The sequence below is a fragment of the Armigeres subalbatus genome, chromosome 2 (genome assembly GCF_024139115.2).
Source record: "Armigeres subalbatus isolate Guangzhou_Male chromosome 2, GZ_Asu_2, whole genome shotgun sequence".
Taxonomy (NCBI): domain Eukaryota; kingdom Metazoa; phylum Arthropoda; class Insecta; order Diptera; family Culicidae; genus Armigeres; species Armigeres subalbatus.
Genome location: NC_085140.1, coordinates 334881412 through 334904981, shown reverse-complemented (window position 1 = coordinate 334904981; position 23570 = coordinate 334881412). Strand labels below are relative to the sequence as shown.

Below are 23570 nucleotides of genomic sequence, written 5' to 3'. Positions count from 1 at the left end.
AGAGCAATTTACAAAACTAAGTCTTTGAGTATGGAATAATTATTTCATAACTCCGTTTTTGGTCCCGTCCGTCTCTAGTGGACGGGAAATTATTAATACTCACACGGGTATTGGCAAACTATTATTCCAATTCACTTAAAATCTATGTGTTTGATGAAATTTCAATTCACTTAAATTTAATTACATTTTTAGTGAATTGAGAGCAGTGAGTACCATCACTAACAAATCATTTAACTTCTACAAACGAAACTAGATGGAAAATATCCGCATATGTTTTCATGTAACTCTTAAGTGAAAATTATTTTGAGTGTAGTATACGAGAAAGGCAAAAAAACATTTCCGTTACAGGTTTATCACAGCACACTATAGAACACATGTTTTACTTAAAAAAAAAACAGAATACTTGCCAAAATTAACAAAAGCAACACAAGATGACTGCAGAAACATTTTACATTAAGATTAAAGGAGACGAAAATGTAGTAAATAAGCAAAAAGACTCAGCAAATTTTTAAAATGCGTACAACTCTATTATTAGCAAACTTAGAACTAATACCAATAGCAGTTAGAATGTAAAGATTGTACTTTGTTTGTGTGTGTCAATAGTTAGTAGTAATGGCTGTCTGTTAGAAAATAAGTGACTGGAAGATTGTATGTTATTATTTTGTAAAATTCAATGTGCATTTTAACAATATATGTGATTTTTAGTGTCCGCAGAAGATGGTCGAAGGCCAGTAAATCGATCGAAACATCCAAAGGCAAAGTTTTGTTTTGTCATTTTTCGCCGAAAATAAATCCATGAGAATCCAACCAATATTTGCATCTGGATACATAATCGAACCGGATATGCTGTACAATCTCCACAAAACATACCAGGCTATCTTTGCTTTCCCCAGAATGGAAAACCCTTCCTACAGCATTGATGACAAAATAAGAAAATTTATTCCAAAACAAGATTGTTTCCTCCATCATTCGATTCAATATCCGGTGATCTTCTTGATCCAGCTTCTAGCAAATGCGACATTAGCATACACTCCTGGGACGACAGCGCACCCTTTCCCCCAGGAAACAACACCAACCTGCTTCCCTCGGCAAACTAATGGTCCTCCGGAATCATTTTGGCACGAGTCACGGCCGTCTTCCCCCGCGCAAACCATTGTCTCGTCCAATTGTCCCTCATAGTACTGGTTGCACTGTTCTTCGGGAAGCAATCGAACGTGTGCCGCCCGCAACTGTTCGGTACTTTGCGACTCGTTTAAAGTTTTCCCCCACCCGGACACAAAACAATCGACCTCGAAATCCAAATCGGATTCGGTCGATGCCAATTGAACGGGTTGCACTGCCGTGCCGAATTCCATCGTCGTTTCCAGATGCAACAGCGCAAAGTCATTCAGCCATCCGTAAGGTACATGACCGGGATATTGAACGACCGTTTCCACTTGATGAACCACACCTCCGTACCGGTGGAATGACGAGCCCACTCGAACCGTTAGATAGCGCGGGATGGTGTCACTAAAATTGTTCGTTCGTCAATAAGAAAAACAATTTATTGCAGTATTACGTCGAATACTCACTCGGTGCAATGCGCCGCCGTTAGAACCCATCTATTGCTCACGATTGAGCCGCCGCAGATTTGCTCGTCAACGTCCAGGACGGCTACCTGGTAGGGAAATTGTTCGATTTCGACAGCATCTCCCCCGACGATCTTTTCGTTAGTTTCGAGAACAAAGGTGGTGACATTGCAGATTTTAATCACGAACAAAAAAGTTAATAAAGTTGAAAACATCTTCATTGTAACAAGTTTCAAATCGAACTGACTACATTTGTATCGCGATGGGAAAAAAAATTATTCTTGGTACATCTACCTTCGAGGAGCAGAAGCATATCGATGCAAGTGCTCGTTGTCGAGGTCAGTTAATCTGATCGATAAGATAGCTACTGATGAAGGTGACGAGTGGATGAGTATGATGAAAAGTGAAACATTAAAAATGATGGCTTGGGCTGAGTTATGATATGTCGTGATAACAAGAGGCTACTTCAGTGCAAATACGATGCCATTGTCTAATTTTTATGTTCAATCTTTGTGGCACTCTCATTACAGAGAAAGACAAATAGACAAACTATTACAAAAATTATTGTCATGTACAAAAAATCAGTCGTTTGGAGCTCTTTTGATTGTAAATTTTACAAGGTGCGCACGAATCACATTGTATGGTGTTTAAAGTTTCACATTTGCGTCTTGTGTGGAAGAAGTTCTAAAAAAAAATCATGTACTATATAAAAGTCAGAATTACTGAGTCGAACGTTTTCAGGAACAGCTTTTTGTTGTTACTTCTGTTTGGCTGTGCTTTTACCATCAGAAAATGAATCGTACGATTGCAGAACGAAATCAAACACCTTTCCACTTGATAAACCAATTTATACCGCACTCATCCCCCACTCAGTCAGCTAGTTGGCCATCATTGCGACTGCAATGCTGATAGATGCAAGATATTAAAGCTCCCCAAGGAGCATGAATCTGCCATGAAACGGTGGATTGTAACACGACTGGCGACACCGGCGCTCACATTTCACCGTACATTTAACCTCGATTCTTTCGAACGGGTTGATCCAAATGCTCTCCGGAGGTGGAGGCAAATCCACCAAGGACGACACCGTGAGTCTGGGACACAGCAAATTCTAATTCGCTTTACACCCACCACAGTCAATGACGCCGAACATATTCCTAACGAAGCATAACCGTTTCGATCCCTGGGGGGATTGAGGAAAGTTGGCAAAGGATTAAAATAAAATGATGGAACAGCAAGTCCTCGCCACCCCCACGCACCGGGATTCTTTTGATCCGGCGATGACGGTGTGATGATGATGTTAAATAGCTGATAAGTGATACGCTTTATGAGCTAGACTGATGGTGGAAATATTGAAAATGATGGAAGTGATGAGCCACAGAGTGAGTGGTGCCGTGTGAAATGGTGCACGTTTGATGTTGTGATGTCTGTATTGATTTTTCTTTCGATAGGACTTTGCAGATAAAACGGTGCAGTTATATTTTGAGAGAAAACAGGAAAACGAGTTATCTAGATGGAAAAACGGGATTACAAATCTGAGCTAGTTTAATTTTCAGTTTAATTGTTTAAACAGAAAGGGAAATCCGACACTTGATATTATCCTGGCTAATGTCCAGCGTTTTGAATCAAAGTCACTTCGAGACCTGTGCTTGCGTTGTATTCATCTTATCAAATAGACTTTAATTGCAATAACGTATTTGCATTCGTGTATCATGAGGCTAGCACGATGATACTTTTATGCCCAGGGAAGTCGAGACAATTTTCCATCCGAAAATTGCCTAGACCGGCACCGGGAATCGAACCTCGAACCATGATCTTGCTTTGTAGCTACGCGTCTTACCGCACGGCTAAGGAGGGCCCCATAACGTTGGCTAACTACCATGATTTTTTACAGTACAAAGCCATAGATATACAAAATGATCTATACTGATAAAAACGTCAACATTCCTACACAATTTTAGAATATTTGGATTTTGAGTTGTTAACTCAATACATATGGGGACACTTGATCCTTTCCGTATTAATCGGCTGTTTTATTTTGTCAGGTTCATCAACTAATTCAATTGATTGAATGATTGATGAAACGCTGTTAACAAAATATTCATTAAACTTATCTGCAACTATTTGTTCATCTGTTCAAAATTTTCCATCACTCTGCTGTTGTTTAGATGATGATCGATTATCCTCTGTATATATTCGCAACGCGTTCGCTTGAAAGATTGCGAATATTTGTTCCGCGCAACCTGATACTTATTCCAATTATTTTTATTGTTGCTTCTACAAAATTTATTATACAATTAATATCTTTTACGTTTGAGACACATATCTAAATTGCACCAGCTGTTTGAATTATTTATATGTATGTATTATAGCTTTATGTACCCGGCCTTGCTCGGAGTTGCCAGTTTAATTCGCAGTTTTTTCACCATCGGAATTGGAATAGGTCAAAAGGATAATTGTGTTTTCTTATTGATATTTCATCATTTGATTAAAAGAAGGTAGATTACATTTGAAAACATTGACTGATTTTGAAAATGGGATCAAACCCAAAATCGCTTTATTCCGGGCAAACGTCTATTTCTAAAGAAGGAAAACATACACCGATGCCTTATTCCGGAAAAACGTCTATTTTTAAAGAAATGATCACATTTACCGTCCAGAAGGAAACACTTTAATCATTGCTTTTCTCTGGGCAAACCATGATTTCGATGAAGTGTTGAGTTGATCGATCCCTGTCATCTTCGCCTTCTTAAGAAAAAGAATGTTTGTTCCAAATTTGGTTGAAATCGGGCAAGGGGTACAGAAGTTATGCTGGAACATTGGATCATTGCATACCTTGCTTTTATTTATTAATCTTGAATCATTATCATATAATTATCATACCTTTTAAAATTTGGAATAAAGGTTACTCGATTATGGATCACTATGCAATTTGATCATTCATAATCATCAATCATTAATCATATCGATCGTTAATCATTAACCATACACATAGTGTGTCAACATTTAATCACGATCGGTAATCGTTAATCATAATCCAACGGTTTTTTCATCTATTATTCATAATCGTTAATTATTGTCGAAAATGAATTTAATCATTAATCATTATCAGTCATCATTTTCAAAAAATTATAATTCATTAATCATAATCTTAATCATAGAGTTGAATGATTTAATCATTTAATCTGCTTAGAATTGGTCCTGGGGGTCAGGAGTTACACTGAATTGCCCGTTTTCTAAAGACAACCGCTTTCCCTTTACCCTTCCTCTTTTCTCAACGGCCATTTCACCCACTTTGTTATCTTCTCCTAGGGATAGAAAATGTGTGTACCAAATTTGGTTGAAATCGGTACAGGGGTTCAGAAGTTACACTAAATTGCCCGTTTTCTGAACAATACCCCTCCCTTCAGACCCCTACCCCCTTATCCAAATTTCCCTCCCGTACGATCGGCTCCTCATATAGTGAATATGTGTACAAAATTTGATTGAAATCGGTCCTGGGGTTGGGAGTTACACTGAGTTGCTCGTTTTCCAAAGACAACACCTCCCCTATACCCTCCCTTTTTTCCAATGACCATCCCATCCCCTTTGTTATCTTTTCCTTATGATGTAGAATGTGTACCAAATTTGGTTGAAATCGGTACAGGGGTTCATGATTTACTTTGAATTGCCCGTTTTCTAAACAAAACCCTCCCTCCAGACCCTCCCCTTTCCCAAATCCCTCCCATATGATTACCTCCTCGTAGTGAATATGTGTACAAAATTTGGTTGAAATCGGTCCTGGAAGTTGAAAGATACACAGAATTGTTCGTTTTCTGAACAAAACCCTCCCACCACCCCTCCCCTTTTCTACATGACCATCCCACCCCTTTGTTAACTTCCTCTGAGGATAGAGAATGTCTGTACCAAATTTGGTTGAAATCGGTCCTGGGAGTTGAAAGTTACACAGAATTGTTCGTTTTCTGAACAAAACCCCTCCCGCCACCCCCCCGCCCTTTCTGCATTCCCATCCCTCCCCTTTGTTAACTTCCTCTGAGGATAGAGAATGTCTGTACCAAATTTGGTTGAAATCGGTCCTGGGGTTTACAAGTTACACTGCCCGTTTTCTGAACAATACCCCTCCCACCACCCTCCCCTTTTCTACATGACCATCCCACCCTTTGTTAACTTCCTCTGAGGATAGAGAATGTCTGTACCAAATTTGGTTGAACTCGGCCAATTGGTTCAGAAGTAGTTAGCGAGCATACATACCTAGTTTGGTTTTTATATATATAGATAGCTCAACATGTAGTTAAGTCGCCTTTCCACATCTCGATATTGAAGGGACCATCGAGGTAGGGAGAGATCGAGGAATGGAAAAAAAATGAAATGGGTACTAGATCCAAAAAAGCTCATGGCTATGAAAAACGACAACAAAACAAATGTCGTTTGCTGTTGTTGATATGTTTGTTTTTGTCCAAAGCAGGTCTAGTAGCTTAAAAGTTTGAACATATCGACATAAGGAGAGTAAATCCTGAACAAAATATGATCAGAACACTTAGAGATAGAGAGATATCGAGATAGGGAGGTTATCGAGATGTAGAAAGCCCAAATGTATGTAGATTGAAGGGACTGAGGAAACCATCGACATAGGGAGAGATATCGAGATATAGAACATCGAGATGTAGAGAGTCGACTGTAGTCCCTGGTGCCCCCCTCATTATTGATGGTGGTGCACTTGAAAACGCGAGGTGGAACAAAATTAGATTTCGAAAAATTCGTCCTTAAATACTCTCCGATTTTTTTCCAAATTGAGTTTAGTTGGTTAAATCCATGAAGAGTCTGATGAAAACTCGATTGCAACAGAGATAGCTGTCTCATAGCATTCTGCCTGAAGTCTTAAAGTTAAGCTGTGACAAAAGACGTCATTGACGTCAGCCCTGACACGACGGCGCCCTCCGACGAGACAGGAGGCTGCGCAGCACCAATAAGCCGCCTTTAAAAACAACCATTACGAACGACATAGAAGATAATACGACTCGATACAATCGGCAACGACCTAGGCGACGAATAAAGAATCACGATTGGAAGCTTGGAACATGGAACTGCAAGTCGCTAGGCTTCGAAGATTGCGACAGGATAATCTAGCACTCCAGGAAATCTGCTGGACAGGACAGAAAGTGTGGAAAAGCGGGCATCGAGCGGCTACCTTTTGCCAAAGCTGTGGCACCACGGTGTACAACACGCGTCGGAGTCGTCCGCCGCGGCTAAACATTGGGTGGCCGCAATACGGTAGACTAGCCCAAGACTACGCGCAGCAGCTGGAAGTGGCACTCCCAACGGAAGAGCAGCTAGGCGCAGCATCTCTTGAAGATGGCTGGAGAGATATTTGATCCGCCATTGGAAGGTAAGAGCCACGTGCCTCAGCCCGATATGTGTAATGACATGAACGAGGTGATCCAAAGGTGGCGGCAGCACTACGAAGAGCACCTGAATGGTGATACGGCAGACAACGGTGGCGGTATGGTGATGAACCTAGCAGCACGCGCGCAGGACATACGACTTCCGGCTCCAAATATCCAGGAAATCCTGGAGGAGATCAGCCGGCTGAAAAACAACAAAGCCCTTGGATTTGACCAACTACCAGGAGAGCTGTTTAAACACGGTGGTGAGGCACTGGCTAGAGCGCTGCACTAGATAATTACCAATGCTTGGAAGGATGAGGTTCTGCCGCAGGAGTGGGTGGAAGTTGTCATGTGTCCCATCTACAAAAAGGGCGATAAGCTGAATTGTATCAACTACCGCGCAATCACATTGCTGAACGCCGCCTTCAAGTACTCTCCCAAATTTTATGCCACCGACTAACATCAAATGCAAGGGAGCTCGAGGGGCAGTACCATGCGGCATTTATGGGTGAACGCTCTACCGCGGACCAGGTTCGTCGTACATCAGGTATTGCAGAAATACCGCGAATACAACGTGCTCACACATCATCTATTTATCGACTTCAAAGCCGCATATGATACAATCGATCGGGACCAGCTATGGCAGCTTATGCACGGAAACGGATTTCCGGATAAACTGATACGGTTGATCAAGGCGACGATGGATCGGGTAATATGCGTAGTTCGAGTTTCAGGGGCATTCTCGAAACCCTTCGAAACACGCAAAGGGTTACGGCAAGGTGAATCACGTGAGAGTTGCATTTTTTTGACTTAAGTATGTGCATAAGTGCCTCCAAAGGAGGCCTACATCAGACTGAAAAGCGAAACTATCACGTCACCCCCCCTGCCAATCATCCACTGTGGCAGATTTGTGCTGCGGTCATCATTATGGTCCCTCAATCGTCGACCAATACAGCGATACACTGACCACCAGCGCAAAGAAGGATGGAACAGATGATAAACCAAACAAAAATAAATTGTTCATCATGCTGCATTAAAAGTTGTTACAATATATTAATTTCTATCTTAATCGTACACTTAAAACTATTGTGCTACTTATATCCCTAAGACTAAAGTGCCAATAACTGAATACAGGTAACTAGCGAAACAAATAATTAAGTATAAAACATGCAATTATGATATAATAAAATTAACCAAAATTGATTGCAAACCTATGTAGATTTTACACCCGATCTATAGCTGATAGCTCGGAGACAATCAGGAAACGTTGCACCGTGGTTTGCACTGAAATGTGAGTAATGATATTAATTTAAACAGACATCAGTAAACACATTTATATTGAATTTGTAGCCAAAGTGTGAAGTATAGCCAGATCCCAGAGGGTGATAAGATCCCACACTCTAAGGTGTTCACCAAAAAATGTAAGCTAGTGATAGGGTAGCCAGATCGATTTTTTCGCTAATAAACTCATTGCTTAGCTTTTAGCTTACCATCACAATATCGGGTTTGCTTAAAGGTATTTGGAACCTTTCCCTACCACAACAGCGAAGCTAAATGGATTGATAGGAAGAGGCTCAAGAGAGGTCAGTAGGGTGGTCTAACCGGTAGTACCGAAACCGGTAATACCGGTATTACCGGCCAATTTTGGGTACCGAAAATACCGGTTTTAGCGACGTAAAATACCGGTATTTTCGGTATTTCAAATGTTGCTGCAAGAATGAAAAATCTTGAATAGTTTTCACCCACATGTACCAGCAAAACTCCCTGTAATCGCATATATGTCCTATATAAATAAGAAATCCAGTAAAGATCGAAGAAATATTCGATTACAAGCAGTAAAGACTCATCGTGCAAAAAATACAACATTTGAATGCGCGCATGAATGAAGCTTTGCACAAGCAAGCATCAATGACGACATTCACCTACAGCAAAACATGATCATCATTGTCATTAATCGTACGTGTTGCTTCATTCTCTTAGCCATCTGTCAATGCCTTTTTGTTCAATGAACATTGTTGACATCGTCGAGAATTTTCTCGCAATATGTATATGAAATTGTGAAAAAGGTACGTACTACAGTATTTTTTAAAAGCTGATTTATTGAAGTGATTTTTCTCATTACTAGATATTAAAATATTTCCGTTCTGGTTCCGAAAAAGAATTTGAATTAGTGGCTGACCCCAAAGCCCACTGGAATATCATGCTATTTATGCTCAAACGGATCCATGAGTTGTAGCTTCAATTTGAATTGAACTTCATTGGTGATTTTTAGGCGGTTGGGAAAATAATTTAAGCCCTAGAACCTATGCAAGCTGCTGTGGAACTACTCTGCCGTGAGTTCTGCATGATTTATTTGATTTTTGAATGATTCTGCCGTAAAGCAATTGATCAGAAACGATTTTCTTCAATACATCATAGCCACCTTGACGAAGCAAGCGGACGGGATTTTGAAGCGTCGATCAGCAAGCGTATTCCAGATGCGATCCTGGAAACAGAAACAACGGCCATTCCTGACGATCGGTACGAAGAAGATGCCTGTGAAGGGATTAAGGCTAAGTCAGGGTTTGAATCCAAAGGAGAATGAGAAAATCTCTCAACTCTCGATAGGTAGCATACCGTGAGAGACGTTTTTCGGTAGCTATCACGATAGTGAACGGATTTGAGGGGGTACAACCCATGATAAATTTCTTTTAATAAGCCCCAATTGCGGGGGCACCGGTTCTGAAGATGCATTTTAACTTGTTTTACACAGCTGTGTGAAAAACCCCCTCGGAGGGCCGCCTATCCGAATCAGTTTTTTTCCAACTTGGATTACAAGTGCTATAGTTTTATTTTCATGGCTTGTTATGATTCGAAGATATTTTTGCTTCTCTTTTATCGTTGTTCGCTATCTATTGAGAAGCGATTTCTGCAATCCCTTGGCTAAGTACTTGACACTGATTTTCGACGGCCTTGTAACCATTCGTCCAATTTCGGTTGAACCAGAGAGGGGATTCTCAGTAGTTGGCAACATTGCCAACAACATCAAATATGGATAGGGAGATGAGTCGCTCAGTTTGTTAAGTCTGCTTAAGTTTCGCTTTGCATAGCTCAACAAACAATAATTTTAACATTTGAAGTTTGCAACAAATATTGTTTTTTACCCAAAAGTTCAAATCAAATGTTTTTCATTTAATACTTGAAATTTTCACAAAAACCGGTTTTACCGGTATTACCGGTATTTACTTCACCAAGTACCGAATACCGGTAATTGTCAAAATGGCAAATACCGACCACCCTAGGTCACCCACGAGTTTCTATCGGTGGTGACGGAATCGAGGTGGTTGAAGAATTCGTGTACTTCGTGGCTCACTGGTGACCGCCGATGACGATACCAGCAGAGGAATTCGGAGACGCATCATGATAGGAAATCGTACGTACTTTGGACTCCGCAAAACGCTTCGATCGAATAGAGTTCGCCACCGTACCAAACTGACTATCTACAAAACGCTTATTAGACCGGTAGATCTCTACGGACACGAGACCTGAACAACGCTCGTGGAGGACCAACGCGCACTGGGAGTTTTCGAAAGGAAAGTGCTGCGTACCATCATTGTGGGGTGTAGATGGCGGATGGTACGTGGAGGAGGCGAATGAACCACGAGCTACATCAGCTGTTGGGAGAACTATCCATCGTTCACACCGCGAAAATCGGAAGACTGCGGTGGGCCGGGCAAGTAGCCAGAATGTCGGACAGTAATCCGGTGAAAATGGTTCTCGACAACGATCCGACGGGAACAAGAAGGCAAGGTGGATCGATCAGGTGGAGGGCCGATTTACGGACCCTCCGCAGACTGCGTGGTTGGCGACGTGCAGCCATGGACCGAGATGAATGGAGAAGACTTTTGTGTACTGCATAGGCCACTCCAGCCTTAGTCTGGTAATAGGGTAAGACGGTATAATGCGCCCCACCTGGCCAAAAAGACCCTCTTTGATTTCTAGAAAACAATAACTAACTAAGGGTCAAAATCAGTTAGTACCTTTAAATATTTGTAAACCCATCATACTATGTGAATGTGGAAGTATTTCTGTATTACATAATGAAAATAATAGCAAAATACAAAAAGTTACAGTTTTGATGTAACTTTTCATGTTTATTTGCTCAACATTCTGGAGCGACGCTAGCATACTGTCCGCAAAACTTGCACGGGAACACTCAATTGGGCAACAAAATAACTTTTCTCAGTGGTTAATATGATATAAAATTGCTTCCATCTTCAAAAACGTAACGATTTTCGAAAATATGTTTTACTGGCCAAAACGCCCCAGTGTAGGCAGGACTATATGCCCTTACCAACTGGACACAAGCGCGGCGAGCTTGCAGTAGTTGCTTCCAAATTGTATGGAAATTATTGAAATGTAATTAAAACCTGATTAAATGGACTTATGCTGGTTTTTTACTGTCAAGCACATAAGGATTTGTAACCTTTTTATTATGGGATTGATGAAATACTAATGAAGGGCTATGGAACGTCTTTGGCTAAGGTGGGGCGTATTGCCCAGGCACCTTTTGAAATCCATTTTTTCACGACTTTTCAAAAAAGCATTATTACGTGTTATCTGTAATATTTTCATATGACTACTCACGGGCAATGCATTTGCGACTTCTTGCACTACCAAATAACACAAAGTTTGCATAAATTGCGATGAAAAGTAAAAAGTTATCAAGGTTTTGCCTTAGGGGGGGCATATTATACCGTCTTACCCTAAATAAATAAAAGTGCCTCCAAACCACCAACAAACACAATCCCAGAGTTGGATTTGCCATGACCCGAATAGATTTGATGGTGATTTCATTCACTATCCAACCAATCCATTTGATCCAACAAGGTCTAAAAGCCTTTTCGATTCCACATTTGGTTTTAATTGACCCAACAAAGTCCGATTGCACCATCAAATTAGCCACGCCAAGTTAAAAACAACCCAGAATAATCCACCTAGCGGTGATGGTGCCTTTCTCGTGTATTATAAAACAAAAAAACGTGAGTTACAAGAAAAGCGTATAAAAAAAGTCAAAATTGCACTTTGTGGAGATAGATTCAGATATTTTCATCAATTCACATTTATTTGCGTTCTTTTGAATGCAAAAAAAAATCGGTTTTGATTTTTCTTTAAAAAATGGCGAAAAAACAATGTTTTTTGAATAACTCCGGAACGAAATGGCCGATTGGGCCAATTTTCAATAACGAAAAATCAGGAAGGATTCCGCGTCGAATGCAACCTGTTGCATTAAGTAAAGCTAACTACAAAAAAGTGTGTCTCACTTTTTTTTTTGCACACACGCGCCCTTTACATATACTTAGTATACGCGAAAGGCAAAAATATAATCCGACTAGGTCCGATTGGGATTCCGGACATTTATTTTACTTCAGATTTGCAGTAAACAAACTACACACGTCCAGTGGGATCTCTAAACCATACAAAGACTTACTCCAGAGTTAAATTTTCTTGATCCGATTTCGGCGTCTAACCAATCCACGTCGAAGTAATCCAACCTGGTTCAGTAGTGGACAAATCACCGTCAGACCTACTATAGAGGCAAATTTTTCTTAATCCACTCTTCGATCCACTACAGAGATGAATATCGTTGATCAAGGATTTATCGTATTTAGTTCTCTCTACCAATTGCAGTTTTTGAATTATAACAAAATTAACTTTACCCTGCACATGGTTGAAAGACTCTAATTCCTCTCGTTTGAGGCTAAATTGTATGCAGCGGAAACCGATTTTCTAGCAATTAGTTATGATACCAGGGCCCATCAACCTAGGCTGAACTAACTGCTGGAAAAAGTTCGCGTTAGGGTTCTATGGATGTACTAACTCTTCATGAACTGTATAAACAATGGTAGTTCGAGGAACACACGGAAATTCTTGTTACTGAACAAATGCTCTTGCTTGAGAAGGTCTTGTAGACAGACCTAAATCCAGGGTTTTAAGAGTTTTACTGGTGATATTCTAGAATCAAGACAAGGATGTGGTTAGGGCTGCGATGCATGGCCAATTAACAGTATTACTGTTCTGTTTTCCCAAGGAAATATTTGATAAGGGGCGCGCCGTCAATGAGATTGCTTTCTGTGAAGGGTCTAAATAGCGGGACCGTGTTATGTACTCTTGGGAAAACAAAATAAGAACCGTATCGAAACCGATACTTCATTGCTTCTCAATAGTAATGGAGTTATTCGACATGCACTTAAACACTAGGGATACGAGAAATGCTACAATAGATCTAATAATAACTGGTCGCAGTGGCACACCCGAACAGAATGTGTTCAAAATTTGCACCGATATTTTTATTTTATACTAGCAGACCCGACGAACTTCGTTTCGCCTTAAATTGATTTATTCTCTGATTAATTCTCGAGTTATGAAGAAATTGATGTTTCATTTGTATGGGAGCCCCCCTGCGCAAAGGAGGGAGGGATCTCGAACCATCTTAAGAACCTTCCCCGGCCTACAAACCTCAGACAGACAGAAATTCATTTTTATGTATATAGAAGATTTTGGTGGTATATTTTTTGAAATTTTCTTACTTCGCTTTGTAGGGGAAGAGGCCCTAAAACGCCCCCCGGGGCAAAACGACTTTCAGGTATTCACTTATATTTACCATGTTTGAGATAGCCTTAATAAAACTAGACGTGGAATTATGTAGGTTAGATCTAATCTAATCTAATCTCATACATGCGTAGCCAATACTTGAAAGCATCCTGGAAAATGACGGTTTCTGAATTCCGTCATTTTTCTTTTCATATGGCCAGGCCAACTACGCAGTATGTACCGCAGAGATGACTCCTAGATATTGAGCGACTTCAGGAATACCTAAAGTCACTCAATAGCTTGGAATCGAGGGGAAAGGAAGAAAGCGTGGACCTCCCGTACCAAACGCTTCCAATAATATAGATACCTAATATATGATAAAAATCGTGTACGTGTTTTTTGTATGATGTATATGAGCGTGTATGTGTGTATATAAGTGTATAAGTGTGTTTATATGTCTACACTGATAGACAAAAGTATTCGCCATGTTTTAATAGAGGTACTATGAAAGCATGACGAACACCCATGTCCATCAGTATATGTATGTATTTGTGTATATGTGAATGTGTGTGTGTGCGTTTGTGTGAGTGCGTGCGTGTTAAATTTACGGATCATCAAAACCTTACCAAAACCTTACTGTCCATACCAGAATGCTGATGTGCCGACGCATGGAACGTTGTTCCCTAAGAGCTGCCTGCTAGAAGGCGTTTTGCCTCGTGAGTTTTCCGGCAACGAAATATCACCAATTTTTTAAATGTGAATATTATCAATATGATTGAGATTTTTTCTAATTTTAATATGGCACCAGCTAACTATATTGTTTAACTGTTGCGTGAGGTAGAAACACCCATGAAAATCATTATAGCTAAAGCATAAGAGCAGTTTATGCTTAGCTAGGCCTAGGGCATATGTAATCTTCATGCAGTGGGTAGGCTTACGCCATAAACACTGAGATGGCAAGTAAAGACATATCCTTTCGTGGTTCACATGTTTGGGCTTATTCTACGAGTGGAGTGAGGTGACATTGCTCGTATGACGTGAGAAGAGTCGTATAGCCCCATTTGAATAACCTCACGTGAGAATTGCTAAAACGACTCACCTCACGTCACTCGACTCGTAGAATAAGCCCAATTAGCAGCAGTAAAAATAAAATCAAAGGTAATATTTTGCTTTACAGAAAAATGTCTTTTTTAAATGCGTAAAGGTAGGTAATTCGTAGAAACATGAATTTGCTCATAGCAATTGGTACAACAATCAACATTCGCAGTTAACATCAAAAGCTTCCTTCGCAAATACTCCAAAAAAGCATTGACTATGTGAGTTGCATATTTTAGCCGGTCTTTCTAGTGAGTGTGATCCTTGAGTTACGCTTCAAACGGAAAGTGCAAAAAAAAAAATAAAATAAACCCAGCATTGAACTACCCAACAGTTGCTGTATCATTCCTCGCTGGAAAAGAATGCAAAGCACGAGATGCAAATAATGTGCAACTGTTGCAAATCGAGTTTTCTCTCACTCGTGTTTGGAAACAGAGCAAAAAACAACAACCAGGGGATGTGAATGCTGGGTATGTGTGTCATGAATTTCAATAATGGGAAATTATTTTAAATTATTTGCAGTATTCGTAATCGAAATGTTTCCCGTTTGCACAATGTCATGCATTTTAATTAGTTTCGGAAGAGAAGTGCTGTTTTTTCTAGTCATTTGCATGGGTCTTGGTTTGCGTTTCGATGAAGCGATTGATGATCGAATGGCTGCTATTGAGTTTCAGTTTCCAGAATGGGCCACGTTTTGGTTAACGAGATGTGATAAAGAAAACCAATCGATTTTCTAGCTTAAAATCAACGAAAACAACTCCCCTCCAAGTGGTAAAACTGAAAAGAAAACCAACATTATTTTTCTTTAATTAAAAATTACCAATCTTCTTTGATCGCTCAATGAGCTTGGTTTTATTATCCTACGCAGTGGACGTGGGGGGTGATGGGCTCACTTTGACTTTCGAAGAAACTTCTCCACCCAGCTATCTTACATCGAACCAAGCGAGCACTCATTGAGCCCTCCAGTCACGACTTTCTGTTTAGTCTATCATGCTAATTTCTCCCAATATAATCCGGAACGGAGGTGCAGCGACGATGATGTAAAAGAGGAAAGAACCGAGGAGGAAATGTTTTTGTATCTTTCATTCGATTTCGAACCCCCGGAGCGTAGAAATTCTTCCTTGCTGGTCCACCGCACTTGTGTTTCGAGCGTCTGCTTATGAATCCTTGAAATGAGAATGTTCGAGTTTATCGAGTTTTGGCGACAAGGGCGTAGCCAGATTAACGTCATTTTGGTTAGTTGGTAGCTAACGACTAAAATAAAAACTCCCCATAAAAATTACATACTTTTCATGAAAAAATAGGAAATTGCCAATAAAGAAATCATGGTATAAGCAATAAATAGATATAAAATTTCCCTAAATAATGCAAAATTTCCATGAACAATTAAAAATTTTATTTTGCCGTTAACTTCGGAACTGGCGGGGTAGATACAACGTGGTACCGAGTTCATTATTAATTGTGCGACATATGTGATATAATTGGTATCAAACTGTTTTGGTTTTGGTCAAATCGAGTTGTTCAGCTCGAATTATTTTTATTAATGAAGCAAAACTCAAGGATTCAGTAGTAACAACAATCTCTTTCTCTATGCATGGCCTCCATAAACATGTCCGAGTTTTCAAATCGCTGCCTCATAGAGATCAACGCTGCATAAAATTCGACACTCCGCGTTACTTTAATTTAACGTGTTGAGTGAAAAAAAAATCTATAAAAGGAAGTCCTTACAACGCTTATGCTGATTCCAAGACTCAAAAGAGGCACAATGAAGAAAAAATGTAAAGAAAATCATCTTCACAAGAACCTCATCTTTATCCCGCCATCGGCACTGAACGAGAATGGACGCAGACAGCAGTTACCTATGAACAGCGTTGCAGAAATTATTAATTCATTTCATTTTGCATTCAACAAACATTCGCAATTTATTCGTGCTCATAAAGAATATTCAATCGTTATCGATCTATCGGGCAGGGTCCCTATTTTGTATATACAGCCAACAAAGCACAGCGCAGCGTGCGGAAACTCAAAGCAGCAGAATCCTCCGCCAGGAATAGCCGATTGGCCGGTGCGGCGGCGGGGAAAACTTTTCCACCGAGATTTATCCGCTTTTCTTCGTTTTCCGGCGCTGGAATTCCCAGCAGTTAGTTTATTTATTCCGCTGAATCGAGTTTATTGCTGCACTATAAACTCGTTATTATTCGATTATTATCTTTTATTCAATAGCCGTGCCCGCGCGTTGTTCGGAATAGCGTGAGTCGTGCCCCAATCGTGTTCCCTTTTAGAAAATGCACTTGGCGGAGGAGTCCCAGTGGGCGGACAGATGGGGAGCACATTTTCGTGATTGATTGATTTTTCGGATTTTGTTGCCGGTGCTATTTCCGCTCTGGGGGATCAGAGTAGGGATTTTTGCAATTTGAATACTGCCCGTTGCGATCGGCCGGCGGAAGGGAAGCGAAAGCGAATTTCCGCGAATGCTCTCGACCGGAGGTCCTTGAAACATAATGAACTTGCAATGGGTGCTCGTGCCCTTTTTATCATTTCCCCATTGCGCTAACGATGCTAATTGGATAGACAGACAGGTTCATAGTCGGAGAGCATATCACGCTGATGGACCGCTGACTGCTGCGCTGCCGGATGGACATCATTCCGATGTGTCCAATAGTCGGAGGGTGTGATGCCCACTACAGACTGCTCCCGCTGGATATTCGTTTATTATGACGATGCTGGATTCCATATATAAGTTGGGTAGGGGAAGACAGAGCAAAAGTGACATATGTTACACTAGTAATCGCATTATAGCTCGTTTTATTGCAAACTTGGGTGTGCGGTATTCTTTATTATTACAGTTTGTATTAACATGCCATTTCTAGGTGCATAGCATTCTTCCAATTAAAATACAAAACAAGCTCTGGAGTTACTCACAGTCAAATTTTCATTACTTTGTGGTTCAAAAATTGTCGCTACTTTTCAGTGTTCGAGAAATTCTCAAAAGTTCAATCCCAAGTGATCGCTTTCCTTGCCCCCGTCTCCTCTTTGGCCCTCGAGTTCTTTGTCCACGAATACATGGTAATGAGGTACCCTTCGCGCGCTGATCCACCAAGCCACAAAACCACGTTTTAAAGCTTTACTGATTTAATTCTACCCATCATCGACGCTTGGTGGCTCACATTTCGCACTGACAGAAACACGGCGAGATGCAAAGCATCATAACTAAAACAACACCATCATCACTAACACGCAAAAGTACGTACCACGTGGCCGCGTTTTCAATCTGAAACCGCTATCCACTCCCACATCTGTTGGAAGTGCAATGTGCCAAGTGGCGGCGATGGCTCGACGCATGAAATATGTATCCAAATGTGCACATTCCCGGAATGGATTGAATTGAATCAGATGACTTCAAACTGGATGTTGATGCAACACGCCAATCATGCAACGGTGGGAAGAAGTGTTGCACTGTTTTTTTTTGTTTTTTTTAGTTTCACTTCCAACTGGCGTGTTTTTCCTGGTTCTCAGCGAATAAGAAATCAAGTCAAAGTCTGTTAATTTGATAGGCTTGTGATTGTGAAAGACACGAGTTTTTCCAAAGGCTGGAATACAAAGAAGCATAACGGAGATAAAATCATTCAATCCGATATTTTTTGCGGTTTGCACGTTTTTTTCGTGCTTTGAAGTCGTCCATATAATATGTAGGGAACTCCATGCTTCTCGACGGGAAGACGGTAGGGGTATGAGAAATGTTCATTTGGGCTTTTCTTCATAGAAGTCATTCCGAATCCATTTTCAACTAAATTAATTTGAATACTCTGAAATAATGGAATATTCTCTGTTTTAGTTGGGTTCAAATCTGTAGTTCTTGTGAAAAATATTTGTTTGTATATGTAATAAATATTTGAATGTCATTTGTTCGAACGTTATTTGACCAAATGCCGTTTAATTGAAAAGGAGGAATGAGAATGTAGAAGCGAGAAATGACAAGTGATAAATGAGAAGTTAGAAATGAGAAAAGAAAAGTAGGAAGTTAAAAGAAGTGCATGTGAAAAGTGAAAAATAAAGATTGAAAGTGAAAAGTGAAAAATGAAGATTTGAAAGTGAAAAGTGAAAATTGAAAAAGTGGAAAGTGAAAAGTGAAAAGTGATAAGTAAAAAATGATAAGTAAAAAGTTAAAAGTGAAAAAAAAATTGAAAAGCGAAAAATGAGAAGTGGAAAGTTGCAAAGAGAAAAATGAAAAATGAAAAATGAAAAATGAAAAATGAAAAATGAAAAATGAAAAATGAAAAATGAAAAATGAAAAATGAAAAATGAAAAATGAAAAATGAAAAATGAAAAATGAAAAATAAAAAATTAAAAATGAAAAAAATGAAAAATGAAAAATGAAAAATGAAAAATGAAAAATGAAAAATGAGATGTGAGATGTAAGGCATGAGACGTGAAAAATAATAAGTGATAAGTGAAACGTGAGTTATGACAAGTACGAATTGAAAAGTGAAAAGTGGGATGTGATAGAGTTATAAATCAATCGACTCAGCTCGACGGATTAGGGGATATCTGTATGTGTGTATGCCTGTGTGTATGTATACAAGAATTTGAGACGCACTTGCTTACAACAAGCTGCATCAGCATGAGCATGAGCATGATTGACCGCCCACGGTTGCTACTCCGTTATTGCCAGGTCAGCTGTAATTACACAGAGAAACAATAGATGAAGGGCAGCAGGGACTATGTCCAAGGGCTTGACGATCCCTCCCCAGGCCATCTGCGAGTTGTGGGGCTTGCCTAGGATGTGGTGGGGTTTGACAGTGGGCCCTGTTAAACCTCTATAAAAGCTGCATGTATCCGCAAGTAGGCTCCACCAAAGCGACCGTGTGCCGCTCAAAGCGCACAAGCCCAAGTCCTGGTGTTAGGTGGGACGCTGAACAGCCCTGACACGACGGCCCTCCGACGAGACAGGAGGTTTGCGCAGGCCCAATAAGCCGCCTAGAAAACCAATCATTACGAACAATATAAGAGATAATGCGACTCGATATAATCGGCAAAGACCTTGGCGACGAATACAGGATCACGATTGGAAGCTTGGAACATGGAATTGCAAGTCGCTAGGTTTCGCAGGTTGCGACAGGATGATCTACGATGAATTACATCCCCGCAACTTCGACGTCGTGGCGCTGCAGGAGATTTGCTGGACAGGACAGAAAGTGTGGAAAAGCGGGCATCGAGCGGCTACCTTCTACCAAAGCTGTGGCACCACCAACGAGCTGGGAACCGGCTTCATAGTGCTGGGTAAGATGCGCCAACGCGTGATTGGGTGGCAGCCAATCAACGCAAGGATGTGCAAGCTGAGGATTAAAGGCCTTTTCTTCAACTATAGCATCATCAACGTGCACTGCCCACACGAAGGGAGACCCGACGACGAGAAAGAAGCGTTCTACGCACAGCTGGAGCAGACATACGATGGATGCCCACTGCGGGACGTCAAAATCGTCATCGGTGACATGAACGCTCAGGTAGGAAGGGAGGAAATGTATAGACCGGTCATCGGACCGGATAGTCTGCACACCGTATCGAATGACAACGGCCAACGATGCATAAACTTCGCAGCCTCCCGCGGAATGGTAGTCCGAAGCACCTTCTTTCCCCGCAAAAATATCCACAAGGCCACATGGAAATCACCTAACCAAGAAACGGAAAACCAAATCGACCACGTTCTAATCGACGGTAAATTCTTCTCCGACATCACGAACGTCCGCACTTACCGCAGTGCGAATATTGAATCCGACCACTACCTCGTTGCAGTATGCCTGCGCTCAAAACTCTCGACGGTGTACAACACGCGTCGAAGTCGGACGCCGCGGCTTAATATCGGGCGGCTACGAGACGGTAGACTAGCCCAAGAATACGCGCAGCAGCTGGAAGTGGCACTCCCAACGGAAGAGCAGCTAGGCGCAGCGTCTCTTGAAGATGGCTGGAGAGATATTCGATCCGCCATTGGTAGCACCGCAACCGCTGCACTTGGCACGGTGCCCCGGATCAGAGAAACGACTGGTATGACGGCGAATGTGAGCAGTTAGTGGAAGAAGAATGCAGCATGGGCGAGATTGCTGCAACACCGCACGAGGGCGAACGAGGCACGATATAAACAGGCGCGGAACAGACAAAACTCGACTTTCCGGAGGAAAAAGCGCCAGCAGGAAGATCGAGACCGTGAAGAAACGGAGCAACTGTACCGCGCTAATAACACACGAAAGTTCTATGAGAAGTTAAACCGTTCACGTAAGGGCCACGTGCCACAGCCTGATATGTGTAAGGACATAAACGGGAACCTTCTTACGAACGAGCGTGAGGTGATCCAAAGGTGGCGGCAGCACTACGAAGAACACCTGAATGGCGATGTGGCAGACGAAGATGGCGGTATGGTGATGGACCTGGGAGAACGCGCGCAGGACATAATTTTCCCGGCTCCGGATCTCCAGGAAATCCGGGAGGAAATTGGCCGGTTGAAGAACAACAAAGCCCTGGGGTTGACCAACTACCAGGAGAGCTATTTAAACACGGTGGTGAGGCACTGGCTAGAGCGCTGCACTGGGTCATTACCAAGATTTGGGAGGGGGAAGTTTTGCCGCAGGAGTGGATGGAAGGTGTCGTGTGTCCCATCTACAAAAGGGCGATAAGCTGGATTGTAGCAACTACCGCGCAATCACATTGCTGAACGCCGCCTACAAGGTACTCTCCCAAATTTTATGCCGTCGACTAGCACCAACTGCAAGGGAGTTCGTGGGGCAGTACCAGGCGGGTTTTATGGGCGAACGCTCCACCACGGACCAGGTGTTCGCCATTCGCCAAGTACTGCAGAAATGCCGCGAATACAACGTGCCCACACATCATCTATTCATCGACTTCAAAGCCGCATATGATACAATCGATCGGGACCAGCTATGGCAGCTAATGCACGAACACGGTTTTCCGGATAAACTGATACGGTTGATCAAGGCGACGATGGATCGGGTGATGTGCGTAGTTCGAGTTTCAGGGGCATTCTCGAGTCCCTTCGAAACCAGCAGAGGGTTACGGCAAGGTAGTGGTCTTTCGTGTCTGCTATTCAACATCGCTTTGGAAGGGGCAATACGAAGAGCAGGGATTAACACGAGTGGTGCAATTTTCCAATAAGTCCGTCCAGCTATTTGGTTTCGCCGACGACATAGATATTATGGCACATAGCTTTGAGAAGATGGAGGAAGCCTACATCAGACTGAAGAGGGAAGCCAAGCGGATCGGACTAGTCATCAACACGTCGAAGACGAAGTACATGATAGGAAGAGGTTCAAGAGAAGACAATGTGCCACCCACCGCGAGTTTGCATAGGTGGTGACGAAATCGAGGTGGTAGAAGAATTTGTGTACTTGGGCTCACTGGTGACTGCCGAAAATGACACCAGCAGAGAAATTCGGAGACGCATAGTGGCTGGAAATCGTACGTACTTTGGACTCCGCAAGACGCTCCGATCGAATAGAGTTCGCCGCCGTACCAAACTGACAATCTACAAAACGCTCATTAGACCGGTTGTCCTCTACGGACACGAGACCTGGACGATGCTCGTGGAGGACCAACGCGCACTTGGAGTTTTCGAAAGGAAAGTGCTGCGTACCATCTATGGTGGGGTGCAGATGGCGGACGGTACGTGAAGGAGGCGAATGAACCACGAATTGCATCAGCTGTTGGGAGAACCATCCATCGTTCACACCGCGAAAATCGGACGACTGCGATGGGCCGGGCACGTAGCCAGAATGTCGGACAGTAACCCGGTGAAAATGGTTCTCGACAACGATCCGACGGGCACAAGAAGGCGAGGTGCGCAGCGGGCAAGGTGGATCGATCAGGTGGAAGATGACTTGCGGACCCTCCGTAGACTGCGTGGTTGGCGACGTGTAGCCATGGACCGAGCCGAATGAAGAAGACTCTTATATACCGCACAGGCCTCTTCGGCCTTAGTCTGAATAAATAAATAAATAATAACCAACAGATAATATTTGGGACTAATATCACCTTCAATGTGTAAAAACTGGTGACCCAACATTAAGCAATACCGGCGCCGGCCGTGTACGATTGCAGGTCAATTAAGGAAAATGTTGACGTGATACACGCTTTGATAGAAGCCGACGAGTCATCTGCACTTCCACGAGAAATCAATGGGATGTTGTATATATGGGATAGGTATTGTGACAGGGTTCGTTCTGGTAAACGGTATGCCGTGTATAGCGTGTAGTTTGATCAATTCAAAACATAATCGAACGAACATTAATTATTTTAATTACCGACCGCACTAAGCAGAACAAAATTGTCGATGACCAGCCGATCTCTCTGCTACCCGCACAAAGCAGAACAACATTTTCGATGACCGGCCGATCGTTCTGCTTACTGACGCGAACTGAATCTTCACTTTCTAATTAATGCACTCACCCGCACAAAGCAGAACAAATTTTGTGATGACCGGCCGATCGTTCTGCCCACTAAATAAATCACGACTGTATGTGACCTATGAATGCTGAACATTTGTCATTCAAGCAACAAACAAACATGATCTATTTTTCACTCAATTCCGACAGAAAATTTGATACTCCTAAATACTTAAACGTCTCTGAGGCATGTTTTCAAGTACAGCATTGTTATTAATAAAATCTATTCACATATCGACCGCACAAGCAGATCAAAAGCTTCTGATTCTCGCGAACAATCTGCATATATGATCTATTTTTTTACCAACCTAATAGGTACTAACATTTCAACCACTGGCGGAGCCAGCTATTGTTTTTGGTGGGGCACCACTAAGCGCAAGAACAATAGCCTTCGAGAACAATTGTGTGATTGCATCGCGTGGTGCCCCACCTCTGTCTCCGCCAGTAATTTCAACCACTCTTCAAAGAATTAGCTATGTCTAAAATGCATTTTCTACTAACAA

The 23570-nt window shown here is 41.8% G+C and overlaps 1 protein-coding gene across 1 annotated transcript; it reads right to left on the bottom strand.

Annotated features, from left to right (window-relative positions):
• Positions 1-916: 916 nt before the first annotated feature.
• On the bottom strand, positions 917-1819 carry LOC134216967 (trypsin-4-like). Its single transcript, XM_062695723.1, has 2 exons — positions 1572-1819; positions 917-1509 (listed from the first exon to the last, which is right to left on the bottom strand). Exons 1-2 carry the CDS (start codon positions 1787-1789, stop codon positions 975-977), a joined length of 753 nt encoding a protein of 250 aa, XP_062551707.1. The 5' UTR covers positions 1790-1819; the 3' UTR covers positions 917-974.
• Positions 1820-23570: the final 21751 nt, after the last annotated feature.

What these genes read in the sequence shown, in the direction of transcription:
- LOC134216967 (XM_062695723.1), bottom strand. Translation starts at nt 1,789, where the DNA reads ATGAAGATGTTTTCAACTTTATTAACTTTTTTGTTCGTGATTAAAATC. An exon ending in ACGGCGGCGCATTGCACCGA is followed by an intron (nt 1,510 to 1,571) that starts GTGAGTATTCGA and finishes GAACAATTTTAG; the next exon opens with TGACACCATCCCGCGCTATC.